General features: G+C 30.0%; 1 protein-coding gene across 2 annotated transcripts in view; it reads right to left on the minus strand.

The window, feature by feature from the left end:
• The window catches only part of LOC107440384 (timeless), a 110,745-nt gene that overhangs the window by 19,165 nt on the left and 68,173 nt on the right, over nucleotides 1-23,407 (minus strand). For both annotated transcript variants that reach the window (XM_071187525.1, XM_071187526.1), the window contains exons 15-21: nucleotides 18,756-18,818; nucleotides 15,488-15,623; nucleotides 10,121-10,224; nucleotides 8,869-9,016; nucleotides 4,646-4,714; nucleotides 2,640-2,811; nucleotides 1,788-1,832 (exon numbers count right to left, since the gene is read on the minus strand). In XM_071187525.1, coding sequence (XP_071043626.1) covers nucleotides 1,788-1,832; nucleotides 2,640-2,811; nucleotides 4,646-4,714; nucleotides 8,869-9,016; nucleotides 10,121-10,224; nucleotides 15,488-15,623; nucleotides 18,756-18,818 — 737 coding nt within the window. The remainder of the gene's footprint in view (nucleotides 1-1,787; nucleotides 1,833-2,639; nucleotides 2,812-4,645; nucleotides 4,715-8,868; nucleotides 9,017-10,120; nucleotides 10,225-15,487; nucleotides 15,624-18,755; nucleotides 18,819-23,407) is intronic.

Here is a 23,407-nt window from a genome sequence, read left to right on the forward strand (position 1 = left end):
ATTAATTAGCATATTTGAGGTCACCCCCAAACACCATTAAGATTGACACTTAGTTCGTGAAAATCCGATCATTACAACGAAAGTTATTCAGGGTGATTCGTTTTTTTTTTGCGGACTGTACATCTGTGTAATTATGATAGTTGATCTACAATTATGACTTTTATTTTGCGTCTTTAATATAAATTCAGTTCTCCTGTTCTTATCGTTGAATATTTAAGTATAATAGTTTTAGCACTACTTTATGAATTGAAGCTAAAATCAAAACCTTTAAGTATTAAATGTCATAGATCTGTCTAAAAAAGAAATTGTTTTATCGATAAATATCATATGCTTTGATTTTTCCAGTTTTCTGACACAGGTTTTTGTGTCACACATAGGTAACATAAGCATGGGTGCCACTTTTCAGTCCTAGGGACTGAAATCAGTCTTGAGAAAATTCAATAGACTAATAAATTCTATCAATTAAAAAAAATTTTCTTTTTTTTTTTTCATTAGAAATTTTGTAATTTTTTTTTTGTCGAAATAAAAAAATATTCTATCTTAATGAAAACATATGATATGGTATTGATGTCAGGACTTTAATTTATCTTCTTTTTGTCAGCTTCACTAAATCTCATTCTTTAAAGTCTTGACAAATGGGATTGTCTGAACTTTATCTACTTGTATAATTAAATTTTGTACTATTAATGAATCTAAGTCTGCTCTAATTTGCTTCCTCCACCATAACCTATCGTCATGCTGGTCAAAGTTAAATCAAGATTATTTTTTTAAAAAAGAAAGAATTATAGTGCTAGAGCAAAAAATAAGTAATGGTGAAGTGAAAAACAGGAATACGAATGGTTTCAGGTTGTTAAAAAATATACAAGGTTGGCTGTTATTTTCGTTTTGTTTGTTAAAAAAACATAAAATAAAAAATTAGAAGAAATAATCAAATTATTGATTTAATAGGCTAATAACAAGGAAAGGTAAATTTTGGTGTCAGTGTGCTATAAATTTCTAAAAGTTTGGTAAACAATGCTAGACAGTATTATTTGGTCAAAAAATGAGTTCAGTCTTGAAATTTTTTTAGAGTGGCACCCCTGCATAAGTAAATGAGTTAATATCTCTGATTTTCTGGGGAATTTCTTGTTCTGCCTCTACCTATATTTCCTTATATACTTTCAGGCTATTAAAAACTGCCATAAATGTTAATTAAATTATCCAGTATAATATCACCTTGCGCACATCCATTTTCGGCCCATCCTTGGAAACTAACAAATCAAACACGCTTCAGTATTGCAGTTATAACACACTATAAAACAAAACCCCTCTATTTTCAATTTCAACTCAATTTGCGGTTCTGTTTTCATATTTTGTAATCTGGCAATCTGGTCAAAAAATATTTTAAATCCTTCTTAAAAATTTTCCCGTTCGTGTAAGTTCATTTGAATTCATTACTCGCTTTATAGACTTCGTTTTATGTTTTGTTCTGTTTTCTTCACATTTTATTTTCTGTTTATGCGTCATATTTATTACTCAATGTGTTCTATTTTATTTTGTTTCAAACATTTTTTTGAGTGCTGCTTACACTATTGTATTGATATATTTTGTTTTGGCTATATAGATACAATATTAGAAAGCACTCTTTTTTGCCGATATAGTTGTGTAAGCTGATGAAAAGATTATATCTTCTCTTTCTGTGTTTTTATTCATTTTTATTCTTTCTTTTTTTCATTATTCCGTAATTTTTTCCATGTTTTCTCAACATTATAATATATATGTATACATTATTGTAACTTTTTACTTACTTATAGAATGGAGAACAATAGATTCTGCTGCATCCTCATTCAAACCTATCGAAGAAAATAACATTAAAATCTGCATTTGTAAAAAAAAAACAACTACTTAGTAACAAAGAAGGGTTGATAAATTATCTCAATTAGTATTTTATATTTTCGGCAACTTTGACCATAGTTTTTTTCTGAGTTTTAACATTTTTATGACTTATTAAATCCACGGTAAGCTTCATTTTTAAAAAATGCTATTGTTCTCTTCCTTGGAAAGCTGAAGTAAAATAAGATTCAAAAATAAAATAGTTTTTAGAGTTTTAATAAACTGTTTTTAAGCAACGAAAATACAAAACAATCTAAAATGATACGGTGATAGAAAATGGCAGTGAAACAAAAACGTTTGGTACTTGTGAACTTAACTAAAAGCGTTTAAATTTTAGTTAAAAACATAGTTTGGATTTGAGACAGTCAAAAAGTTACTCAATTCTCAAATCCTTTTGCTATGAGTGTTAGCAAAACATGAGATTCGTGTAAGTAAGAATTTTTTTAAGTTTAAAAAAATGCCAATTTAAAGAGATTTTTTCTTCTGATGAAAATTACAATTTTTTTAACAATGCAAGAATGGAGTAATTTTTAGAATATTAAAAAGTTAAAAGAACAAATGATTTCTTTTAAGAAGAAAATGCTAATTTTTTTAATTTAAAAGTTTTGCACAAATTTCATTATCAGCATAGAAAATGTTGGCTACAAATCATAGAGCTGTAATAGTAGGTAATTTCAAGGAATAGTTGAGTAATATTTGCAGAATATGATTGATTCATTTAGGTTTTGAAGCTTCAGCTGACAAAAAGTTTGTAAAACAGAACATACCTAACTTAACATAACAAGTTTCAAGAAGGACATCTTGAAGCCAAATCAGATGCTGCCTTTCACCAGCTTGCACTAATGTTCGTAAAAGAAGTGTTACATCATCGTCAAAAATTGAGATTTGAGAAAGATCTTCATTTGGTATAGCTTCAAGTTTTGAATCTTGAGCTGCCTTCTGTTTTAAAATATTACAAATATACATATATACAAAGCAATACTATCTTTGAACAAAATATATCATTTTTATAAATTTGTTTTCTTTTATATACATTGCCTAGTACATTGTTGAACTTTTGCGCTTTAAAAATATATAGAGTATCTGCATTGTATAAGGTATGTAATATTATCAACAAAAAAACCCCCCTTTAACTTGTTCAGTGCCACACCAGTCATTCGTGACTGACATAGAACTTTCTGCTTAGACCATGTCTGTTATGGAGGACTAGCAGTTTAATATATGATATAAAAGTAAAAAATTTTACATCATTTAAAGAAATTAATGAAAAATTAGTTAAAAATTACCTAATTTTTATTTATTTCAATCTGTTAGTAGTACACCTTACAATGCTATACAACAATATGAGTGCTAATCAGTGTGAGTAAGGGGATTTCCAAAAAAATGCTCAACATGTTAATATATAATTTCAAAATCCATGTCTAAGATGAAGTAAAAAACACAATAGGGCTCACAAATCAATATTTAAACGAATAAAAAACTTTATCCCAATCTAAAGAATCATTAGAAAAGAAGACTCATGTGAAAACAACAAAATATTTATTTGGATTTCTTGAGAAAACAGAGAGCAGTTGAAACATGGTTTTTAGAAACACCTTTAAGTTTCATGAGGCAATCAAAAATATTTCTATGTTTTCAGTACCGTTTTACTCACTAGTCATTTGTTAGATTTAAATGGCTTTTTAAAAATTTTTTTTGCTTATATTAATTTCTTAACTTTACTAAAATCTTTTGGAAATTGTCAAATATATTTTCTTATTGCTTGGCTTTAAAGTTGCGTCTGTAAAAATGTCTAATTCCAAAACAAAATCCATATTTTTAATAAAATTTTTTTTACTCATGGTAGCGATATGTGTAATTTATACAGGGTGTTCCATAATGACTAACTTTAATATACATATTTGCTTATTTCGAAATAAGAAATGAAGGTTCATTTTAAAATATGGTTTATTTTAGAACAAGGAATGAAGTAAAAACCTGTTCTCATAAGGGGCTGCAAATTAACATTTAAATTAAAAGAAAGGTTATTAGACTTTAACTAAACAATATGGAAACCAATGAAAGCGAAAAAAAAATGTTTAAAACCATCAAAAATCAACTATTTGTCAAATCAAACTGAAATGCATCTGCCCTTCATTAGAAACTAATGTTGTTTTTGCTCACCGAATTTTCTTTTATGTGGACATTTATAAAATTTTTTGTCATGATTGTTATGCAATTAGATTTACAAGATGACAAGAATGATGATTAATGAAAATGGAACTATATGAAAAAGCTCATTTCTATTTTTAAAAAAATTCATGTTTGAATCTATGTCAAGACTCCTTTTATTAAAAATTGCTAACTGATAGTTTTGACAGTTTCAGATAATAAAAAAATCACTATAGAGAAAATTTTGTTACATGGAGAAACAGCATTTTTACTGTTATTCAAGTAAAAGTTACAAAATTTTTAATCTATATAATTTTTACTTTTAATAAAACAAAAAGTTTTAACATGTCATTGAAGGAGTATTTGAAGTGAGAATATGGAATGATTTATAAAGAATTCTACTGATAAGCAGAATGAATCAGGCAAATTTTTCTCAAACTGGGAACATGAAAAGAGGAGAGCGAATTGGTTATACTGAAACTCAATTGCAACTTTCTTACAAAAATGATTAAAATTGGAAAGATAAACTTCAAAAGATTATTTATCCTAAGACTTTGTAATATGGAGAATATTTGGAATGTTGCTTATTGTAATTTATAAATATACCAAAAATAATAGTTACCATTTTTTCCTTCAATAACTTGAGTTTTTCAACTGAAACAAATCCTTTTATCTGCAGCTTACTCAGAATCTAAACACAAACATATAACTTTAAAATGGGTAGAAAAATTATTTAAAAAATTTAATAATTCAAAATTAAGAAATTAACTACAGGAGGATTCAACTTTGTTCAACAAAGATATTTTAGTTCAACATAAAAGGTAAAAATAAATACAGTGAAACCTCCTGTTATGGACACTCCTGCAAGACGGACGCCTCTCAATACGGACATATTTTTAATTCCCCGAGAATCTTCTATGAATAAACCATTATGTACATTCTCCGCAAAGCGGACACTCCCGTAACCGGACGCGGTCAGTCATTTTGGTCCTGAAACGTTGTTTTCTATCTCTACAAGCCGGACACTACTTTTTCTAAATTTGAAAAAGGAACTATTTTTACGTTAAATTGCAAGCTAATAAAATGCAACTTTTCACCATTTTTAAAGCATGTAAATAAAATTTTTTGCGTTATCCATAACTAAAAATATTGTTAGGTTATTTCACCACTGAAAAATCAATCTTTCTCCTGTCACTTTGCCTTATCTTTGAAAAGAAAGGAGAGAAAACGGTACAGCACTCCTGAAATAATTCTGACATCGGAATCTTTTCATCTGGACCACACAGGTTATGAGATCCCTCGAGTTGAAATGACNTTTCACCACTGAAAAATCAATCTTTCTCCTGTCACTTTGCCTTATCTTTGAAAAGAAAGGAGAGAAAACGGTACTGCACTCCTGAAATAATTCTGACATCGGCATCTTTTCATCTGGACCACACAGGTTATGAGATCCCTCGAGTTGAAATGACATCTCTCAATACTTCTTCCCCATTGAAATTTTTTTTAATTTTCTTATCAATTTGAAGATTGTATTTAACACAACTGGGGTAAAAAAAAGAGAGCAGAAGTATTTGTTGAGGTGTTTATATAAATGAAACATTTATTCAGACACTTGATAGCTGATCAGTTGTGAATAATCAACTCCATAGGTCCTCCTGACTTACAGGTATGCATTACTTTTTTTGCTGTGAATCAATGGAGGTTTTTTTTCAAGAAGGTATTAACCATGTTCCCTATCAAATGATAAGTAGGTGTAAGGGGATGTAAAGCTAATACATAACTGAAACGGACTGAGGACAGAAAGCTCCTATTCGGTATCATATGTCTAACTTGAGTATCTATGCTAATAGGAAAATTATATTTATTTATTTATTTATCTGTAGCTACATCCATAATTATGTATTTATATCAAACTTCTTTATATATTCTTTTTTATCTTTCTTATAGTTTAATAAATATTCTTGTAGATATTTATAGTATCCTTGTAGATATTATTTAATTATTTCTACTTCTTTGAAAATATTCTAAAAACAATTCACGGTGTTAAATTTCGTTATTAGGGTACACTTCCCGTAATCGAACAACTCTCATAAACAGACAAATTTTTTGGTCCCATGAATGTCCGCTTAACGGAGGTTTCACTGTATATAATTTTTCTGATACATCACATATATAAGTTCAGAGATTCCAAAAATTAATTTTAAAAAAAATTTCGATAGAAAATTTAAAAACTGAACTTACGTATTAGGTCAATATTAAAATACTTACATTCCGTTTTAGAAGATTTGGGATTCAACTAACTTGTTGATTGACAAAGGTGTATCAAAAAATAAGGTGAATTTTGGATTTGCTGTGCTACATCAGTACTATGCAGAGGATGTTAAAGAATTCCCAGCTTGAAACTCTGCTGACGATTACAAGCCCATAAAAACCACATGACGTTAACATCCTTTTTTTTTGTCAGTTGTTCTAAGTACCAGATGGGTTAACATAAAATTAAGTATAAGCCATCATACTTAGGTCATTTTGGTACTATCAACATATAAAAAATAATGAAGTAGTTTCAAAAACAAATTCAACTTACATTTTGGTACGTGTATTTAAGTTCCATTTAGTGAGTAGGAAACATTTAAATAAATTTTAAAATTTCTTTTTTTTAAAAAAAAGATTGCTGATGTTCTGTCCAAGAAAACTCCGAGATAAGGAATAATTCAAAACTACTATGGTATAAATAAATGACAGTATTTATTTTTTTCTTCAAATGTGGACTTTTTATAACTTTGTTATAGTCCCTTCAGATTGGTGTTAAAATTGTAAAAATACAAAAAAGAAAATAAGGATGCCTACATGTATTGGCAGGATACTCAATTAACCTTTGTAACTCTCTTCATCACGTTTTTTTCAATACGAGGGGAACAAGCATAGAATTCTTTTTTAAATTGGGAAGATTTATTTAAAATGGTGATAAATCTCATGTTATTCTCTATACTTGTTTTAATAAATTTGATTTAAAATAATTTTGATACGGTATTGACAACATTAAAAAGTATTATTGCTGATCTTAATTGTTATTTCGTTACCACTTTAATTAGTTAGGACATTGAAGCAGAAAAGTAAGCAGATGCTAAGGAATTGTCATCAACTTGGATCATAAAATCAAGTTATTCTCTTTTTTTATGTTTGTCTAATCACTGCAGTAAATGACATTAAAATACCAAATTTTATGACATTTAGTTGGCTTATCCTAACTTTCAGTTGTCTTTGGAATGTTAAAGAAATTTTTCCAAGTAGAGATTAACTACTGGAGAGGTGAAAGTATGTAGAAATTTGATTAATCACAAAAAATTGCTCCCTAAAACTGGGGTTTGCTCGTTTAAAGAAAGTTATGTTCCAATAGGCTTAACATTGTACCATCCAAGCATTTTGGATTTGCTCATTAAATCAGGGTTTTCGTTAAATCAGAGCTCTTTATGAACGAGTCAAATAATACTGAATTTCAGAATAATTCAAATATGTCTTAAGGGTCCACTATTGCATCAAAATGTCAAGAAATTAAAAAAAATAACTATTTCAATATTATTTGCAATGTTCAATTAAATATCTGTCAAAATAACCAATGTTAAAAAAAAGCTCAATTAAATGTTAATTAAGGATTAGTAAAATTTTAATATAATCAGAAAGTATTTTAAGGGTCCCCTTTTGCAAACACGTGAATCTTTTGACGAAAGCAAAAGTGGAAATGACAATATTTTTCGGGCTATGAGTCTAATCTGAAGAACAGTAACACAACAAAGGGACAATTAAGACAGTTCAAAGCAAATAAACTCATTTCTTTTGCATTTTACAGAAATAAAAAAATAAATGAAGTAACTTATTTTTATTAATAATTTAATAAGACTGTATGAAATTTTGAAATATTTTATGGTGGAATATAAATGGCTTTGAACCATAGTGTTGATTTTATAACAGCTAAGTCAGTTTGAAGTTCTTGAACCAGAATAGAAACAAACTTAATTGTTAAAAAAAAAATACGATAGTTTTTAAGTTAATGACTCATTGTAAACAATTCACCCTATTAGGATGTTTGGAGAGAGTTGCTTATAATTACTTCAAAAGACGAGTTTATTTATTCGAAGATAGGATTAAATTAATTTGCAGTTTCACAAATTAATATTTAGATTTTTCTTTTTATGTTTGCACAACCTATACTGTAACATAGTTTTCAAGAGTGTTCAAATATCTAGTTTATCCTATACTAATAAATTTTAAAACTTAACTATTTTTCATTGTTTTTTTAACATGTTTTACCTGTTAACTAGTACACAGCTGTAAACTAGTAAATAGTGTAATAAATAACGGAAAATTATTACAAAAAATAATTCATGGGACAAAGAAATACCTAATGTAAAGTGTATGGAATTCAGTAGCATTCATGAGAATCAGTTTAACAATAAAAGTATATTTGGTAGATAATTTTTGCTTACTGAAAAGTGCTACATTAAACATGATAGATCAAATTCCAGTGATGAATTTTCATGTATTATAAATGAGTTGATATTCATGTTTAAATCCTTCAATGAATCTCATCATATCTTACAAAGGTAACAAGAGTTTTAATTATTTTTCTTAAATTTTGTTTGATCATTTCAAGGATATATGTATAGGAAATTATATGAGTGATGGAAAAGATTCATCAACAAAACAAGCAGAGGACACTGTTGTAGTCAATATAAGAGTGAACACAAAACAGCTTACTTAAATGGCACACTAGAAGATATGGGGAAATACATGCAATGAAGCATGCTATTCTAATCATTTATATTTTCAATTTATATAGCTACTTGCATCTTGTTTTGATGTAGGAAGATGTTCAGAAATTCTGGAGACTGGATCTTTGTCTTGTTCAAATTGTAGGTACCACCAAAATAAGTCATCGTCTTCTTCAATAAGTAAACAATGACTGCTAACACTGCTATTGATTGAGGAGTCATCGCTATTCAATTAGAAGCATTTACAATGATAAACAAAGCATGATTATCACTCCAAGATATAGAATTATATAGTTTTTAAAAATTTTACAAGTTGAAAAATTAAAAATTAACACATTATATATTTTATTATGCTTTTTCCAACAAACATTGAAGCAGGTAAGAGATGACCTAAAGAAAGCTAATTTTTTTTATTAAAGGCTTCTGATTAGAAACATTATTTGATAAAATGCTCTGCCGTGAAAAAACGCCCCCCCCCTGTAGTTTTACACAAATAATGATTGGCAATCAGTACCAAAAAGTGCTCTTTCCTTACTACACTATTTGAAAGTTCTTTTTTTGGAAATTTCTTTATGAATTTGCTTCTAAAAATAGTTATCCTGATATTTAGGGTAGAGGATTGATGTTATACCATAAATGAGAAACGAGAGAGGGAAAAAGGAAGAGGTTTAATCTATCACAGAAACTGAATTGGAGATTGTTAACTAAAGTGTAGGTGTCTACCAAGTCTGGTGGGAAGAGAGGGAAAAGCAATCCTCCACATGCACATTTTTTGTGCGGTCAACATTTCCTCCCAGCTGCATGTACCGTATTTTTCGGCAAAAGCGCCACGGCACTATCGAAAATCTCTTGCAGAACCTCTGAGTACACTTGCCAATATATATTCTAAATATTTTTTCCATCTTACATTCTTAATGATATAAAATTTAATTAATAGAAAATACTCCTGTTACAGTTTCAGTTAATGCTGATTATTTAATAACCTGCAAAATTCTGTACATTTAAAGATCGATAAGTTTGATCACGATTTTCTTTAAACAGAGATTTCTTGTTTCAAAGTGCTTTCAAAATTATTCTGCCACGTAGAAACCACTTAGACTATCTCACAATTTTAGATTATTTGGTATTAATTGCGCTTAAACTCTTTTGCATTAAATTTTTAAATTTCCGCAAATATTTATTTCAAATATAGTATAATTTATGCTACAAAAATCAACCAGCAACAGTTATAAATGAATAAAACTATTTGTAAAATGTGTTTCTAGCATTTTATGATTCATTTTTTTTCTTGACGTATTAAACTTACAAAGATATTAAAAGTAACATACCTTAATTTGCTTCCTCCTTTTTTAATCTGTTGCTCTTTTATAAATTTTGTTTGAACTTCACGGCTAAATTTAGTGAGTATGTACATAATCAAATCTTCTTGATACTGAAATTAAAATCAAACATGCTAGCATAGAAAAGAAAGTTATGTTTTATATTTAAGTAAACATTGTAAATTCAATGGGAAAAGGGTCACTCTCAAATTTAGTTAAAATTCTGAATTTTTTTCCATTTTAAATTATTTAGCTTCATTAAACTATAATTTTCATCAGAATGTCTTTTTGTCGGATAACACATGTGTAAATTTCCTTTTACTTTAAGAGTCTTGCTTTAATAATCTTATTAAGATTCTTTTTCCTAGTTCTATAATTGATTTGTATTAAAATGTAGCTCTTACGTGTGGGGCTTCTGGAACTGTTTTCAAAAGCAATGACAATAAGAATGAAATAAAAAGCTAAACATTCAAATTTCAATACTAAAAATTAATTTAAAAAAAGTAATTTTTAAAAGAAAAATTTTTCTTTGAATAAAACTGGTGCAGATCCCCCAGTCTCTTTGAAATGTAGGGCTCACTTGTCTCACGATCTCCCTAAGTCATTATAACGGGATCTCTTAATGACATAATTTCTCTTAATACTTGAACCAGGTGTACCCCTGTCTTCTGAATTTTGTTTAAAATTACAAGACTATGGAGTTGAACATTGGTGAACTCAAAACTGAATGTAAACTCAAAATTTGGACATTTCTTCAATTACCGTTATAAAATTTAAAAAAATGACATGATTTGCTGAATGTCACCATCTTCAATTCTTGATTAGAAAGTTTATGTAAGCATCAGTGGTTTGAAAACTTATTTTACTTTGTCAGCGGTATCTAGATCATGATTCTATAAATATGTATTGCTAATGACTGAAGAGCTTAGTCGAAAAAAAGACATTATAATGAATTCAAAAGCTGAGAAACAGAAGAAAGCTGTTTTCAAAACTCATTATTCTATTAAAAGACTTCAGAGATCTCTGCATTAACATAACCTTTGAGAATAACATAATGATAGATATAACTTTTTGAGAAAAGTATTTGTATTCAATATGATTTAAAGAATAGAATTTATAATTTTAGTCAAGTAAAGATAGCATTCTAAAATCACCCAATTCACTAATTACTCTCTAAATTATCCAGTCGATCTCTTGGTCTTCAATGGATAGACTAGATAACTTGGACAGGCCCAATGGACGAGACAAATAATCTTTCAGAAATATTCACTATGCGCTGGTCCGATGGCTTGCCCTGTACACAAGTTTTCTCTATATCATTGCTGCGTGTATAGTAACTTCTTCAACAACATTTTCTTTAGTTCTATACATAATTTCTGAAGAACTTCCACAGAAATCAAATTTTAATAAATAGTTAAAATTCCATATCAAACGAGCTAAGCGACTGATTTTGTATTTTGTCATGTAAAATTACGTTCTTTAAAATTATGTAAAAATTTTTATACCTCACAATTCAAAATTATTCTGACTATTATTAAATTAAATAAAGTATTAAAGGTTTTTTGCAAGGAATTATAATTGTATGATCGAATTTTATAATTGCGGACAATTTTTTAAAAATTTGCTTTAGAAGTTCTGGAACTGTGGTGAAATGCGCAAAAAATAACAACCAAACAACTAGGACCATATTACCCAGGCTGCAGCTACCCCCTAGATTTTGGGGGTCAGGAATCATAATCATGATAATCCATTGAAAAAAAAAAGGTATATTTATTCAGAGAAAGTACGTTTCTCTGTCTGATTTTGACATTTAAAATATCACCTGTGCTAACTAATTGGCATATTCGAGGTCATCCTCTCAAACCATTGAGTCTTAATAAGTTAAAATCTGATCATTAAATCAAAAGTTATTAAATTGTTTTAGTGTACTGTACACGCGAGCATGTGCTTAAAATGTTCTCTTAATTAATTTATCATCCAAATTTCAGCAGATTTTTATAGGAGGATATTTAAAAACAATTAGGACAATTCTTCTCAGATTGTGGTTACCACAAATATTTTGCCAGTCAGGAATCATAATTATCACAATTCATCCCAAAAAAGGCATGTTTAGTCAGAGACAGTAGGATTTACTGTTTGTCTACCATAGGTACTCTGACAGACATTCGTCTGGAGGNCCACAAATATTTTGCCAGTCAGGAATCATAATTATCACAATTCATCCCAAAAAAGGCATGTTTAGTCAGAGACAGTAGGATTTACTGTTTGTCTTCGATAGGTACTCTGACAGACATTCGTCTGGAGGTGTGGCGGTGACTATGGTAACGAGTTATGATTATTTCAAGTAGGGGTGCGGGTCTCTCTTTAAGACTAGTTTCGGCGAGAGAAAATGAGACCTCTTTCTTCGGTCTATTGTGTTATCTCTAAAGTGAAGAGAAATAAGTATTCGCTCCTGAAACATTTTTTTAATAAATAGTGAGAAAAACTATACAAGTTACATTCAAATACGAGTAAGAAAGCGTAATTTAAACAACAAAAAAAAGACTTTCAGATGGTTTGATGGGTGTTGATAAAAATCATCGTTGATAGTTTTAGACTTCATCCTATTTGCGGTAACTTGCTTTCAGTTTAAAAAAAAATAATAATAAAAACAAAGATATTTAATATTTTTTCGGCACAGATAAAGTGAACTATTTCTATTTTCAGCAAAAGTTTTATCTCCTTTTAAAATCAGAGTTAATAAGTTTAAGCACTTCACTTTTTCCAGAAAACTCAATAAAAGAAATTAACTGCTTTAAAAAATGTCCAAGTTTAGAAATTAAACCATCTAATAATCAATGAACATTCGTAATAAATAAAAGTAAACTTTTTTTCTTCTTTTTTTCCCATTTGTATATAAAAAATAGCAAACGATTGAGTAAAGAGAATCTTTTTAAGTAAGAAAGAAATATCCATGTGAATCTTTTAAAAAGTTATTGAATCAGATTAAATAAGTCTCCTGCTGGTGGCTGAGGCAGCCAATCTGGTATACTTCCCATACAAGCTATCATCAAAGCTACCCTCCCTAAAATGCCCTCTTCTTGTTTCCATAGCACCAGACTGTCGCAGACTTTGTGGCGGTCAGAGTACCTATCGTAGACAAACAGTATGTCTGGTTTTGCAGCTAAAATACCATCTGCACTAATTAGCATGTTTGAGGTCAACCCCTCAAACCTTTGAGCCCCAGTACATCAAAATCCTATCATTAAATCAAAAGTTATTTGAAGTGTTTCGTTAATTTTTCGTTTCTTTGTGCACTGTACATGTGAACCTGTGTCCCAAATGCTCTTTTGATATAATGTGACTTTGTTGATATAAATCTTTATATTTCCTGTAGAAAATATGTCCTTTTCATCTTAAAATATAATTTTAACTTAAATTTTTCATCAAAATTTCACCAGATTTTTTGAAGGGCTATTTAGAAACAAGATGGAAAGGTAAATTTCCAAGATAATTAGTAAAGATTAGATAATTGCCAAGATCTTAGTAAACATCAATTCATTCTTAAAATATTTTACATAATTTTTTATTTGATATATATTTAAAAAGGTAATTAAAATATTTTCTGGGAAACTAAAGTAAGACTTCTTTTTCTCTACAAATATTTGCTAATAGCAGCATCCATAGCTTCATAATTTGATTTATCTAAACTTTTATTATTGTTGTAATATATGTTACGTGTAGGTTTTTATTAATTTTTATATATAGTTTCAAAAACTATATAAGTCTGGGTAGAAAAACATCTCATTTTTCTCAAAAATTACTTGATATCAATAATAATTTAAAATTTTCTATTATTATAATGACCATTTGTTCTTTTACAATTGTATTTTATACAAAGCCATTTTTAGTTTATTTTAAACGGTTATTTTAAAGATAGTATATATTTCATAAACATTTTATATAAAGTGGATCACCAAAAGGTATATTAACGAGTCAGCAATATACTGTAGTGAATTTGTTTATTGGCAAGTCATTCAAAGGCATTTCACTGAATGATGAAATCAGAGAATGAATTTATAAATGAATAAAAATGTTTATAAACTTATAATTTTGTTGCGGCAGTAAACAATAATTTTTCCTTTCATAATATAATTTTTAACAAAATAGCATATATTGAATAGAAAATTCCTTTAAAATATTATTTAAACATGTACAATTATAAGAGAGAAATAATAATACAATTTATATCCAATTGATCTCATAATGTTCATTCATGAGAACAGCTTAAAAGATATTTTTTCAAAATTGTAGATAAGTTTAAGAATATTGTTAATAATCCCACTATCTATAGCAAGTATTAAACGTTCTTTTAGCAAATTTAAAGCTACAAAAAGTTATTTAAGGTCTACAATAACACAAGAGAGACTAAATTCTTTGGCAATAATTTCTATGGAAAATGAAATCTCAAACACATTTGATTTGGAAGAGTCTATAAAACTGTTCTGCTAAAGTTCAAAAAATAAATTCAAATGTTTAGGCTCATATATTTGTATGCCATTTGTTATTTATCTTCTTCATATGTTTCTTAAATTAACATTTAGGGTTGATACAGATTTTATAATTTCTGCTAGAAATATTATAATTTGAAATATAAAATGCAATTTTATACAGCATTATGACTAAACAAGCAAGACAATTCAAGAGGAAAAATAAGCTATTTCTTTTAAATTTAGATTCCTTTTCCAAAATTTAGTTCAGCAGCCGTTTTCAGTATTGTCCAGGGTGTGAAAACGTTAATAATTTTCAATGCATTTAATTCAGACACTGTTTTTCTCTTTATGTTACAATATAGGAAAATATGAATTTTTGGTAATATGGAAAATAAATGGTCCTAATTAGTTCAAACCATACTCGTTGTAAATAGAATATAAGCAGCCGTTTTCAGCATCGCCCAGGGTGTGAAAACGTTAATTATTTTCAATGCATTTTATTCAGACACTGTTTTTCTATTTATGTTACAATATAGGAGAATATGAATTTTTGGTAATATGGAAAATAAATGGTCCTAATTAGTTCAAGCCATACTCGTTGTAAACAGAATAGAATTCTCAAGATTATGTGCTTTCAACTCATTTTTCCTTTCCATTCTACTTGGATTTGCCAAATCTTACTTTTTTCGAAGGCATTACGCTTCAGTTTAAAGTTTGACTATACTTGTGTAGGGTAAAAGCAGCATTAGCCATAATCAGGGTAATGGATAAGCTAAAGTGAGGAGATCTTGTAACTTTGAGATGCCTATTCTATTTACAAACAGTATAGCATGGTTCTTCAATAAAGGATAAAACTTGCTCTAGCCTTTCCCACGATTTCTCTTTTAAAATGGATAAAACTTACTTGGTCCAATTCAATATCTTCTTTCAAAATTTCAGAAAACACTTTCAAGAGAGATGGTTCAATTAAAAGATGAGATGAATGAAGATCTCCAGCTATGTGATGTAATAATGTGAAGACACATTCATTTAAGAAATGGCTGGTTAGAAAAAAGGCAAAATAATTATACTGAATTTCAAAAAACGAATCAACATTTGTATAATGATTTAAAAAGAAAATAATTGCTTAAATATTGAAATGTTCATTAAAAGAACAACGCTGTTTAAAACGGAAATAGGCAATATGGTGAAACAAAAAGTTTTCAAATTTTAAATATCCATGTAAACGTTGTAACTTAAGTTAGAAAAAAATCACTTTTCAACATTAAAGATTGGATACGCTTGAAGTAAGTTAACAATTTTTTTTATGTCCATCATAAAAAAAAAAAAATCTAAATATCAGTAAATTGTGAATACAAAATTTTCAGTATAACCGATACACCGCACGCAAACGAATACATTTCTACCAGAGTGTAAAATTGTGTAGAATATAGGTATAGTTTAACTTAAAGTGTATATCGTAGTTTTAGTAAGCAGACAAAATGATGCTATAAGCAAAGTCTGTGAAAAAAAGAAAAAAAAAATCACTGGTGTGTAGTGCTGTTACAACCTGTTCTTTTATTCAAATTTTAATATTATTTTTAGATTTATTTTTCTTGGCTGCACTGCTATATCAAAATCAAACTGCGTAGTTTCTTTTTTATGAGTCTTAGCCGACCTCTTTCTGCCTAGGCAGTACTTGCCTGCAAAATTTTAGGTAAGACAGTTAGAAAATGCGAAGAAAAAGGGGGGAGGGGAGCGTGGAGTTTGTCCAAAATGAAAGATAAGACTTAAGATTTTTACTTTTGTTTTTAGTATTCCAGCAGAGCAGCTCAAAATATTTATAATTGAAAATTTTAATGATGAATCTAAATTATTTAAAAGATTATTTGTATTCCTTTGCTTACCTTGATATTAATGTTCCTTGATAGTAATGTAATAATATTTTATATGTATAATTTTGATGCATGTGTTGGTGGTGATTTGGAATAGACTACCCAGGTAACAAAATATTATTTAATATTAGATAGATGCAATATATACTCCCATGCTAGAAAACGCTAGACTCCTGAATCCTATCTACTAATATTAGAGCTAATACTATATAAGATTAAATAGTATTTAATCTAACATTTAAAAACTTTCAAAATTATCATTACATTTGGTTTAGTGCCACTTTTTTGTGGAAGGGCACACCATATAATTAATAAACATTTATTTATGAAAGAAAACAATAAATTAAAATATTCCTTAAAATATAATTTTTCACCAATGCAATTTTATGCCAGAAAACACACAAAAATATCAGTCAAAGCAAATTCTGTTCCCAAATGATCAAAAACTGGAAAAACTTTTTTAATTGTTGAATTGTAACTTCATGATTATTTACATTGGTCAGCAATTGGAATGAATTGCTTCAAAAGTATTCACAATTTTGCACTTTTATTTAAACTTTTTAAATTTCAATAATAGTTACATGAAGTATTAAAATAGTATCATTGGTAATGTTTTATCCCTTAGATAAATATACTCTAGAAAAGTAGTAAAGCATTTCAAAGCATAATCTGTTAGAGAGGATGTTATAAAAGCATTCAACATACTTAGCAGCCTTGACCTTTGAATTAAAACAATTACTAATTTAATGATCCTGTATCCAATTAAGTCAGTAAATATTATGAAATATTTTCAGCATTATAATGAGTATTTTGTCTAGGAGTTAACTTCTGTGTTAAAACCTGTTGTCTAACTATAAATAACAAGTAGCGTAGTTAGTTCAGAATATGCTTGTAAAACAATGTTTACTTAGTTATTTGCATCTAACAGAATTTTTTTACAACAATGATTAAGATAAAAAAAAAAATTCTGTAAACAATTTTGCCATGCTAAAATAACTATCAGCTATTTTTAGCACAGTTAAATCTATTACATTTTAGAATATTTAAAATTTCATTCATAAGATGAACACTATTGTTATTTTATTGAAATTTCCTGTTAAAAATATTGTAAAATAATAAACATCTTTATTTTCATTTCTTGAATATAGACTGATCTGCATGTTTTTGATACATCATTATTTAAACTAATTTGTAAATGATAGCAAATGATTAAAAAATAAAACAATATGGCCTATTCAAAGTCATATTCACGTTAAATGAAGAGGAATGCTGGAAAGTAGGTACAATTTTTATTCAGAAAGTTTCAAAAAAATTTAAATATTTTCTGTTGGATCTATGAGCCTATGCATTGCACAAAAATACTTTGATGGTTAAGTGTCGTGTTTTATCTCAAAAAAAAAAAAATTTAAATATTGAATTTGAGAATTTTTTTTTATTAGTATATACTCAAATGTTCACATCAAATAAAAGGGACTAAAGAGTTTTGTGCCATAGATATAATATTTTTTTAAAAAAAAGAATAAAATTTTTACTTGAGAGGGATTATGAATAAAACTCATTTAGCTAATCCCTTTTCCTCTGTGATGTTTTTAGACTATATGGCGCTATTGAGATATTTTGACACAGGGATTGATACAGAAATCTATACATTGAATTTAATTTTAAAGGGTAAATAAATTTTTAAAAACATTTTCAAATGAAATAATTGAAGCTTCAAACATTCAATGCTTAATAGTTTTAACTTCTGTTTTTTCAATGTAAAGTTTTATTTTTCACTTATAATTTTAGCTGCATTTTTAAACTAATCTACTAGGAAGCAACACTTTTATCAATGCTCTCTTAGTCCATTCTGTCTTTTGACCAGATAATGTTGTGTTTAAATTTAAAAAAAAAATGCTGACAATGAATTTATAAATTGCATATATATTTTTAAAATCTTCAAACTTATGAATTATTCTTTAGAATACAGCATTTCTATAATAAATAAAAATCAAGGGAAAATGCTGGTTTATGTCCATTTTTCACAAAAAGGACGATTAGATAACCATCAGTTGCATTTTTCAGGATTGCTAAGTTTTAAAAAATCAATAACAAGGAAAATCGGTGCTGTCCGAGAGTTCTCTCTGATTACACATTGAAGATCGGTGGTGCTGAGGAAAAATGGTTACTGTCTGCCTGAAAACTTTTTTCCTCAAATCAGCTTTCATTGATATAAACTTTTCTTTCCCCTTGATCTTCAAATGAATAAGAATAAAGAAGCAATAATGTGCATTAACTAATATACCAAACTAGGCCTACCTGTTAAATTTAAAGTTTTCCAGAACTTTTCGACAACATTCAACTATGTTTTTAGTAGCAAATCTAAAACAAAAATAGTTCTACTTATCACTATTGAAAGCAAGGAGAAATAGAGAAGAAATAATGGTAATTCAGATACGGTATAATGACATACATACAGCCATAGTGAAAAATCCAGATAGAGAGTAAAATATAAAAAGATGTGGTCACCTGCCTACTACTACTCAATGCTGCCAGTTTGGTATCCCTTAGCAACGAGGAACAAATTTTTTTTTTCTCTTTTTGATTATTCTCCTATTTTTTTAAATATACTTTATTTATTATTATTCAAAACTATTTATTATATAAATTGTATTAAAAGAAGCATGTTTACTTATTTCTCACAAAAATCATACCTCCACAAACTGACGACCTTGGATTTATTACGAATAACAACCTGCAATGTTGCACAAATATGGAGTTAATATGCTAAAAGCCTGAGCAACAATACATTGTCAAACGTGATGTGATGCAAGTAAGACATTTCACCTGTGGTTTCAATGTGCCACATTCTGGTGAGTCAACATATTTCTGTCAGAATTTTATCGGATCTATGTATTGCGTGCTGAATTTGAGATGCCAATTTCTTTGATTTAAAGTACCAAGCTGTGTCGCTATATACATATATTGGTTATTTTTCTGGGTTATTGTGTATATTTGACTGGTCTAAAATGGTTGACAACAATGCTTCTTAACAAGTGGTGCGAGATGCAGTTAAGCCTCCACCATTTTGTCGCCAAGACCCATCATTATGGTTCATTCAACTGGATGTGCAGTTTAAATTGAGTCACATTACTGCTGACGAAACTCAATTTTATACAGCGATCTCCGCTTTAGAATCAGAGGTTCTCCAATCAGTTCGTGAAATTATCCTGAGTCTACCGATGAAAAATACAAATCTTTGAAAGAAAAATTAATTTCTGTTTATGCAGAATCCGAGACAGTTAAAATCAAGCAGTTATTGCAAGATTTACAGTTGAGTGATATGAGGGCTTCTCAATTGTTGTCAAAAACGTCAGACTTATCTGCCGGTAACCTAACGAACAACATTCTTTATACATTATCGATGAAAAGACTCCCATCTGACATGCAACCCATTTTAGCGGCGAGTAGTGAGCCACTTAAAAAGCAGACCGAAATAGCTGATAAAATACACAAGCTGGCTATGCCAATGCAAATATATGCAGTTCAGACTCCTGATCTAGGTATTGTGGTGTTACAGGCTCAAATTAATGATTTGTCCAAACAGGTCTCTCAGTTAGTAGCCATTCAAGCTGAATCTTTTCAGCGCCATCGCTCCCCATCACGTGGTCGATATGCACATCGTAGCCCATTGAGGAAACGTTATGAAAGCCCTACTCCAGGTATTTGTTTTTACTACCACAATTTTGGTGACAAGGCAAACAAATGTCCCCAACCAGGGAAACAAGACGGGCCATCGCTAAAAGTCTTGAACGACAGTGGACGGAATATTTCACGCCTTTTCGTCATCAATAAGAATTCGGGTTTAAGGTTTCTTGTACACACCAGAGCAAATGTATCTGTCGTTCCACCACATTTTCATGAGCAAAAGCGCCTTACCAAATTTCAACTTTATGCAGCAAATGGAACTCCTATACAAACTTTTTGTGAACGCCTGATATCTGTTGACTTACGATTGCACTGCAAATTCCAATGGCCATTCATTGCTGCCTCCGTTTCCGCCTGGGCTTTTGTGTACCCTATTTTGACGACGTTTTAATCACCATCTCTTCAGATCAAAAGCACTTCTCACATTTAAGAACTGTTTTTGAACGGTTTCAAAGTTACGGTGACAATCTCAATCCTTCCAAATGCGTTTTTTGCCAACTAAAAGTATTCTATTGGCCATAAAATGTCCGCTGATGGCGTTCGACCCCTTTCAGATAGAATCACCACTATCTGCGATGTGCCCGAACCATTTACAGTAAAGGACTTAAGATTTCTTGCCATGCTCAATTTCTACTGATGTTTCTTACCTCATGCCACGACCATACAAGCACCTCTAAATTCTTTTTTGGTTGGAAGCAAGAAAAATAACAAACGGGTTACAACCCGGACCACAGAATCACGCGAGGTGTTCCAAAAGAGTAAAATGATTTCATTCTGGCAACAAATTTGTAATATCCTTCAGCATCTAAACCATTATCACTCTACGTTGACACAGGCATAGGAGCAGTTTTACAACAGAAAGATCAAGAATCATGGAGACCACTTTCATATTTTTCTAAAAAATTCTCTCACAAGCCCTAACCAGAAACATCATTTACGATCGTGAATTATTAGGAATTTATGAAGCTGTAAAGCATTTTTCGACATATGCTAGAAGTACGTGTTTTCATGATCTCCACTGATCACAAACCATTAACCTTTGCTTTTCAACAGCGTTCAGATAAAGCCTCACCTCGTCAAATGAGACACCTAGACTTCATAAGCCGTTATGTTGAGGGTTCACAGAATATCGTAGCAGACACCTTGTCTCGTATCGAAGAACTAGCCATTAATTCGCCAATAAACTTTGCTGCCCTTGTGGATGAACAACATCAGGATACAGAATTACAAACCCTTTTGAAAAGCAAATCTACCAACAATATCAACTTGCAGCCAATGCAACTGTCATCTGAAAAACCATTTTATTGTGATGTTCAGGATTCAAGATTTTGACCTTATGTTCCCCTGGGTTTTGCCATGCCATTTTTAGTCAATTACGTCTGTCACATCCTGGCATCAAGGAAACTGATACAACAACATTTCGTGTGGCCTAGCATGCAAAAGGACATAGCAAACTGGACACATTCATGCTTGGAGTGCCAAAGATCTAAAACTGTCAGACACACCACAATCCCACCTAAAAATTTTAATTTGCCATCATCTCGGTTCAATCATGTGCATCTCGACTTGGTCGGATCATTGCCGTCTTCTAATGGATATTCATATCTTTTTACTTGCATTGATCGATTTACTCGCTGGCTCGAAGCCGTTCCTTTAGTGGATATTTCAGCTGGTACTGTGGCAAATAAATTTTACACTGTTTGCATTTCTTGATTTGGAGTTCCGGAACAGATTTCTACTGACCAGGGGCGTCAGTTTGAATCCCAACTCTTCACATTTCTATCTAAGTATTTGGACACTTAAAAAGTGAGAACCAGTCCTTACCATCGAAGTTCCAATGGAATTGTCGAGAGATTTTACCGCTCTTTAAAACAATCAATTCAATGCCACACTGCAGTACAGTGGACTGAGGTGTTACCTACCGTATTTCTAGGTCTTCGATCAGCGTTAAAAGAGGATCTGAATGCCTCTTCTGCCGAACTGGTATATGGTATTGTTCTCCAGGATTTCGTACATTCTGTCAATCCACCTACCTGCAACGTAGGTCCTTTTACATTCGTGCATCAACTTAGAAACTGCATGTAAAAATTACGACCAGTTCCTACCAGCGCTCATTGCAAACAAACTGTCTTCGTGCACAAAGAACTTAGAAACTCATCTCATGTTTTTCTCAGATGTGATGCTTCAAAGCCTTTTCTTGCACCAAAATTTTCAGGGCCACATCAAGCACTAGCTAGAAACGAAAAAACATTTAAAATTTTAGTCAATGAAAAAGAAGTCGTCGTTACTATCGAACGTCTTAAACCGGCATTTATCTGAACACCTGAAGCCACTGGAACACATGAGTCATCACCATCGCAAATTCCACATCTATCTCCCATGGACTTCCTTGCAAGCTGGTCAAAACCATCGACTGAAACCACAACTTCCAACTTATCAGATGCTACGACAATAACACACTCGGGAAGTCGAGTTTGCTTCAACCCCATGTATTTGTAAGGTATCATTAGAACTGGAGGGGAAGTACTGTGGTGAGCTGCCAGTCCAGTATCCCTTAGCAACGAGGAACAAAAAAAAAATAATGTTTTCTTTTTCTCTTTTTGATTACTCTCCTATTTTTTTTATATATATACTCTATTTATTATTATTTAAGACTGCTTATTATATACAGTAAAACCTGTCTATAACGATACTGTAGGGACCTAAATAAAATATTGTTATAGGCAGGTTATCGTTATAGACAGGTTTGAAGTGTAAAAGTATACGTTCAAAACTAATGATAAATTAAACTTCTTTTATAGGCTCCAAATGAAAATTTTACTTAGAATTATGAAACAGCACTGAAGAAAAATTTACTTACAATTTTATGAATCAAAACAGAAACTATTTAGAAAAATAATCGGTTAGTTTTGTTTGCTTATTTTTGGAAGCAATTGCCATTTCCATGCACATAGATTTCAGTCCATCTAATGAATTCAAATGAACATCAGTTACATTTGGTAATGTTGCAACAAAATCTTGCAAAGTGTTAATTAGCAATATGGCATTCTCGGGTGAAATTTGAGTCCTGTTTTGAGAACAGTCAGCTGCTTCTTCGTCATCACTTTGATCACCCGGGATAACTTCTGCTAAAATCTCTTCATCACTTGCACCACTGAAAACCAACACATCATTATCTAAATTTAAAAATTCATCTGCGTTAAATAGAAATGATGTATTAGATGATCTTTGGAAATCACTGACAATCGAATTTAAGCCTGCCA

The sequence above is a fragment of the Parasteatoda tepidariorum genome, chromosome X1 (assembly GCF_043381705.1).
Source record: "Parasteatoda tepidariorum isolate YZ-2023 chromosome X1, CAS_Ptep_4.0, whole genome shotgun sequence".
Lineage (NCBI taxonomy): Eukaryota > Metazoa > Arthropoda > Arachnida > Araneae > Theridiidae > Parasteatoda > Parasteatoda tepidariorum.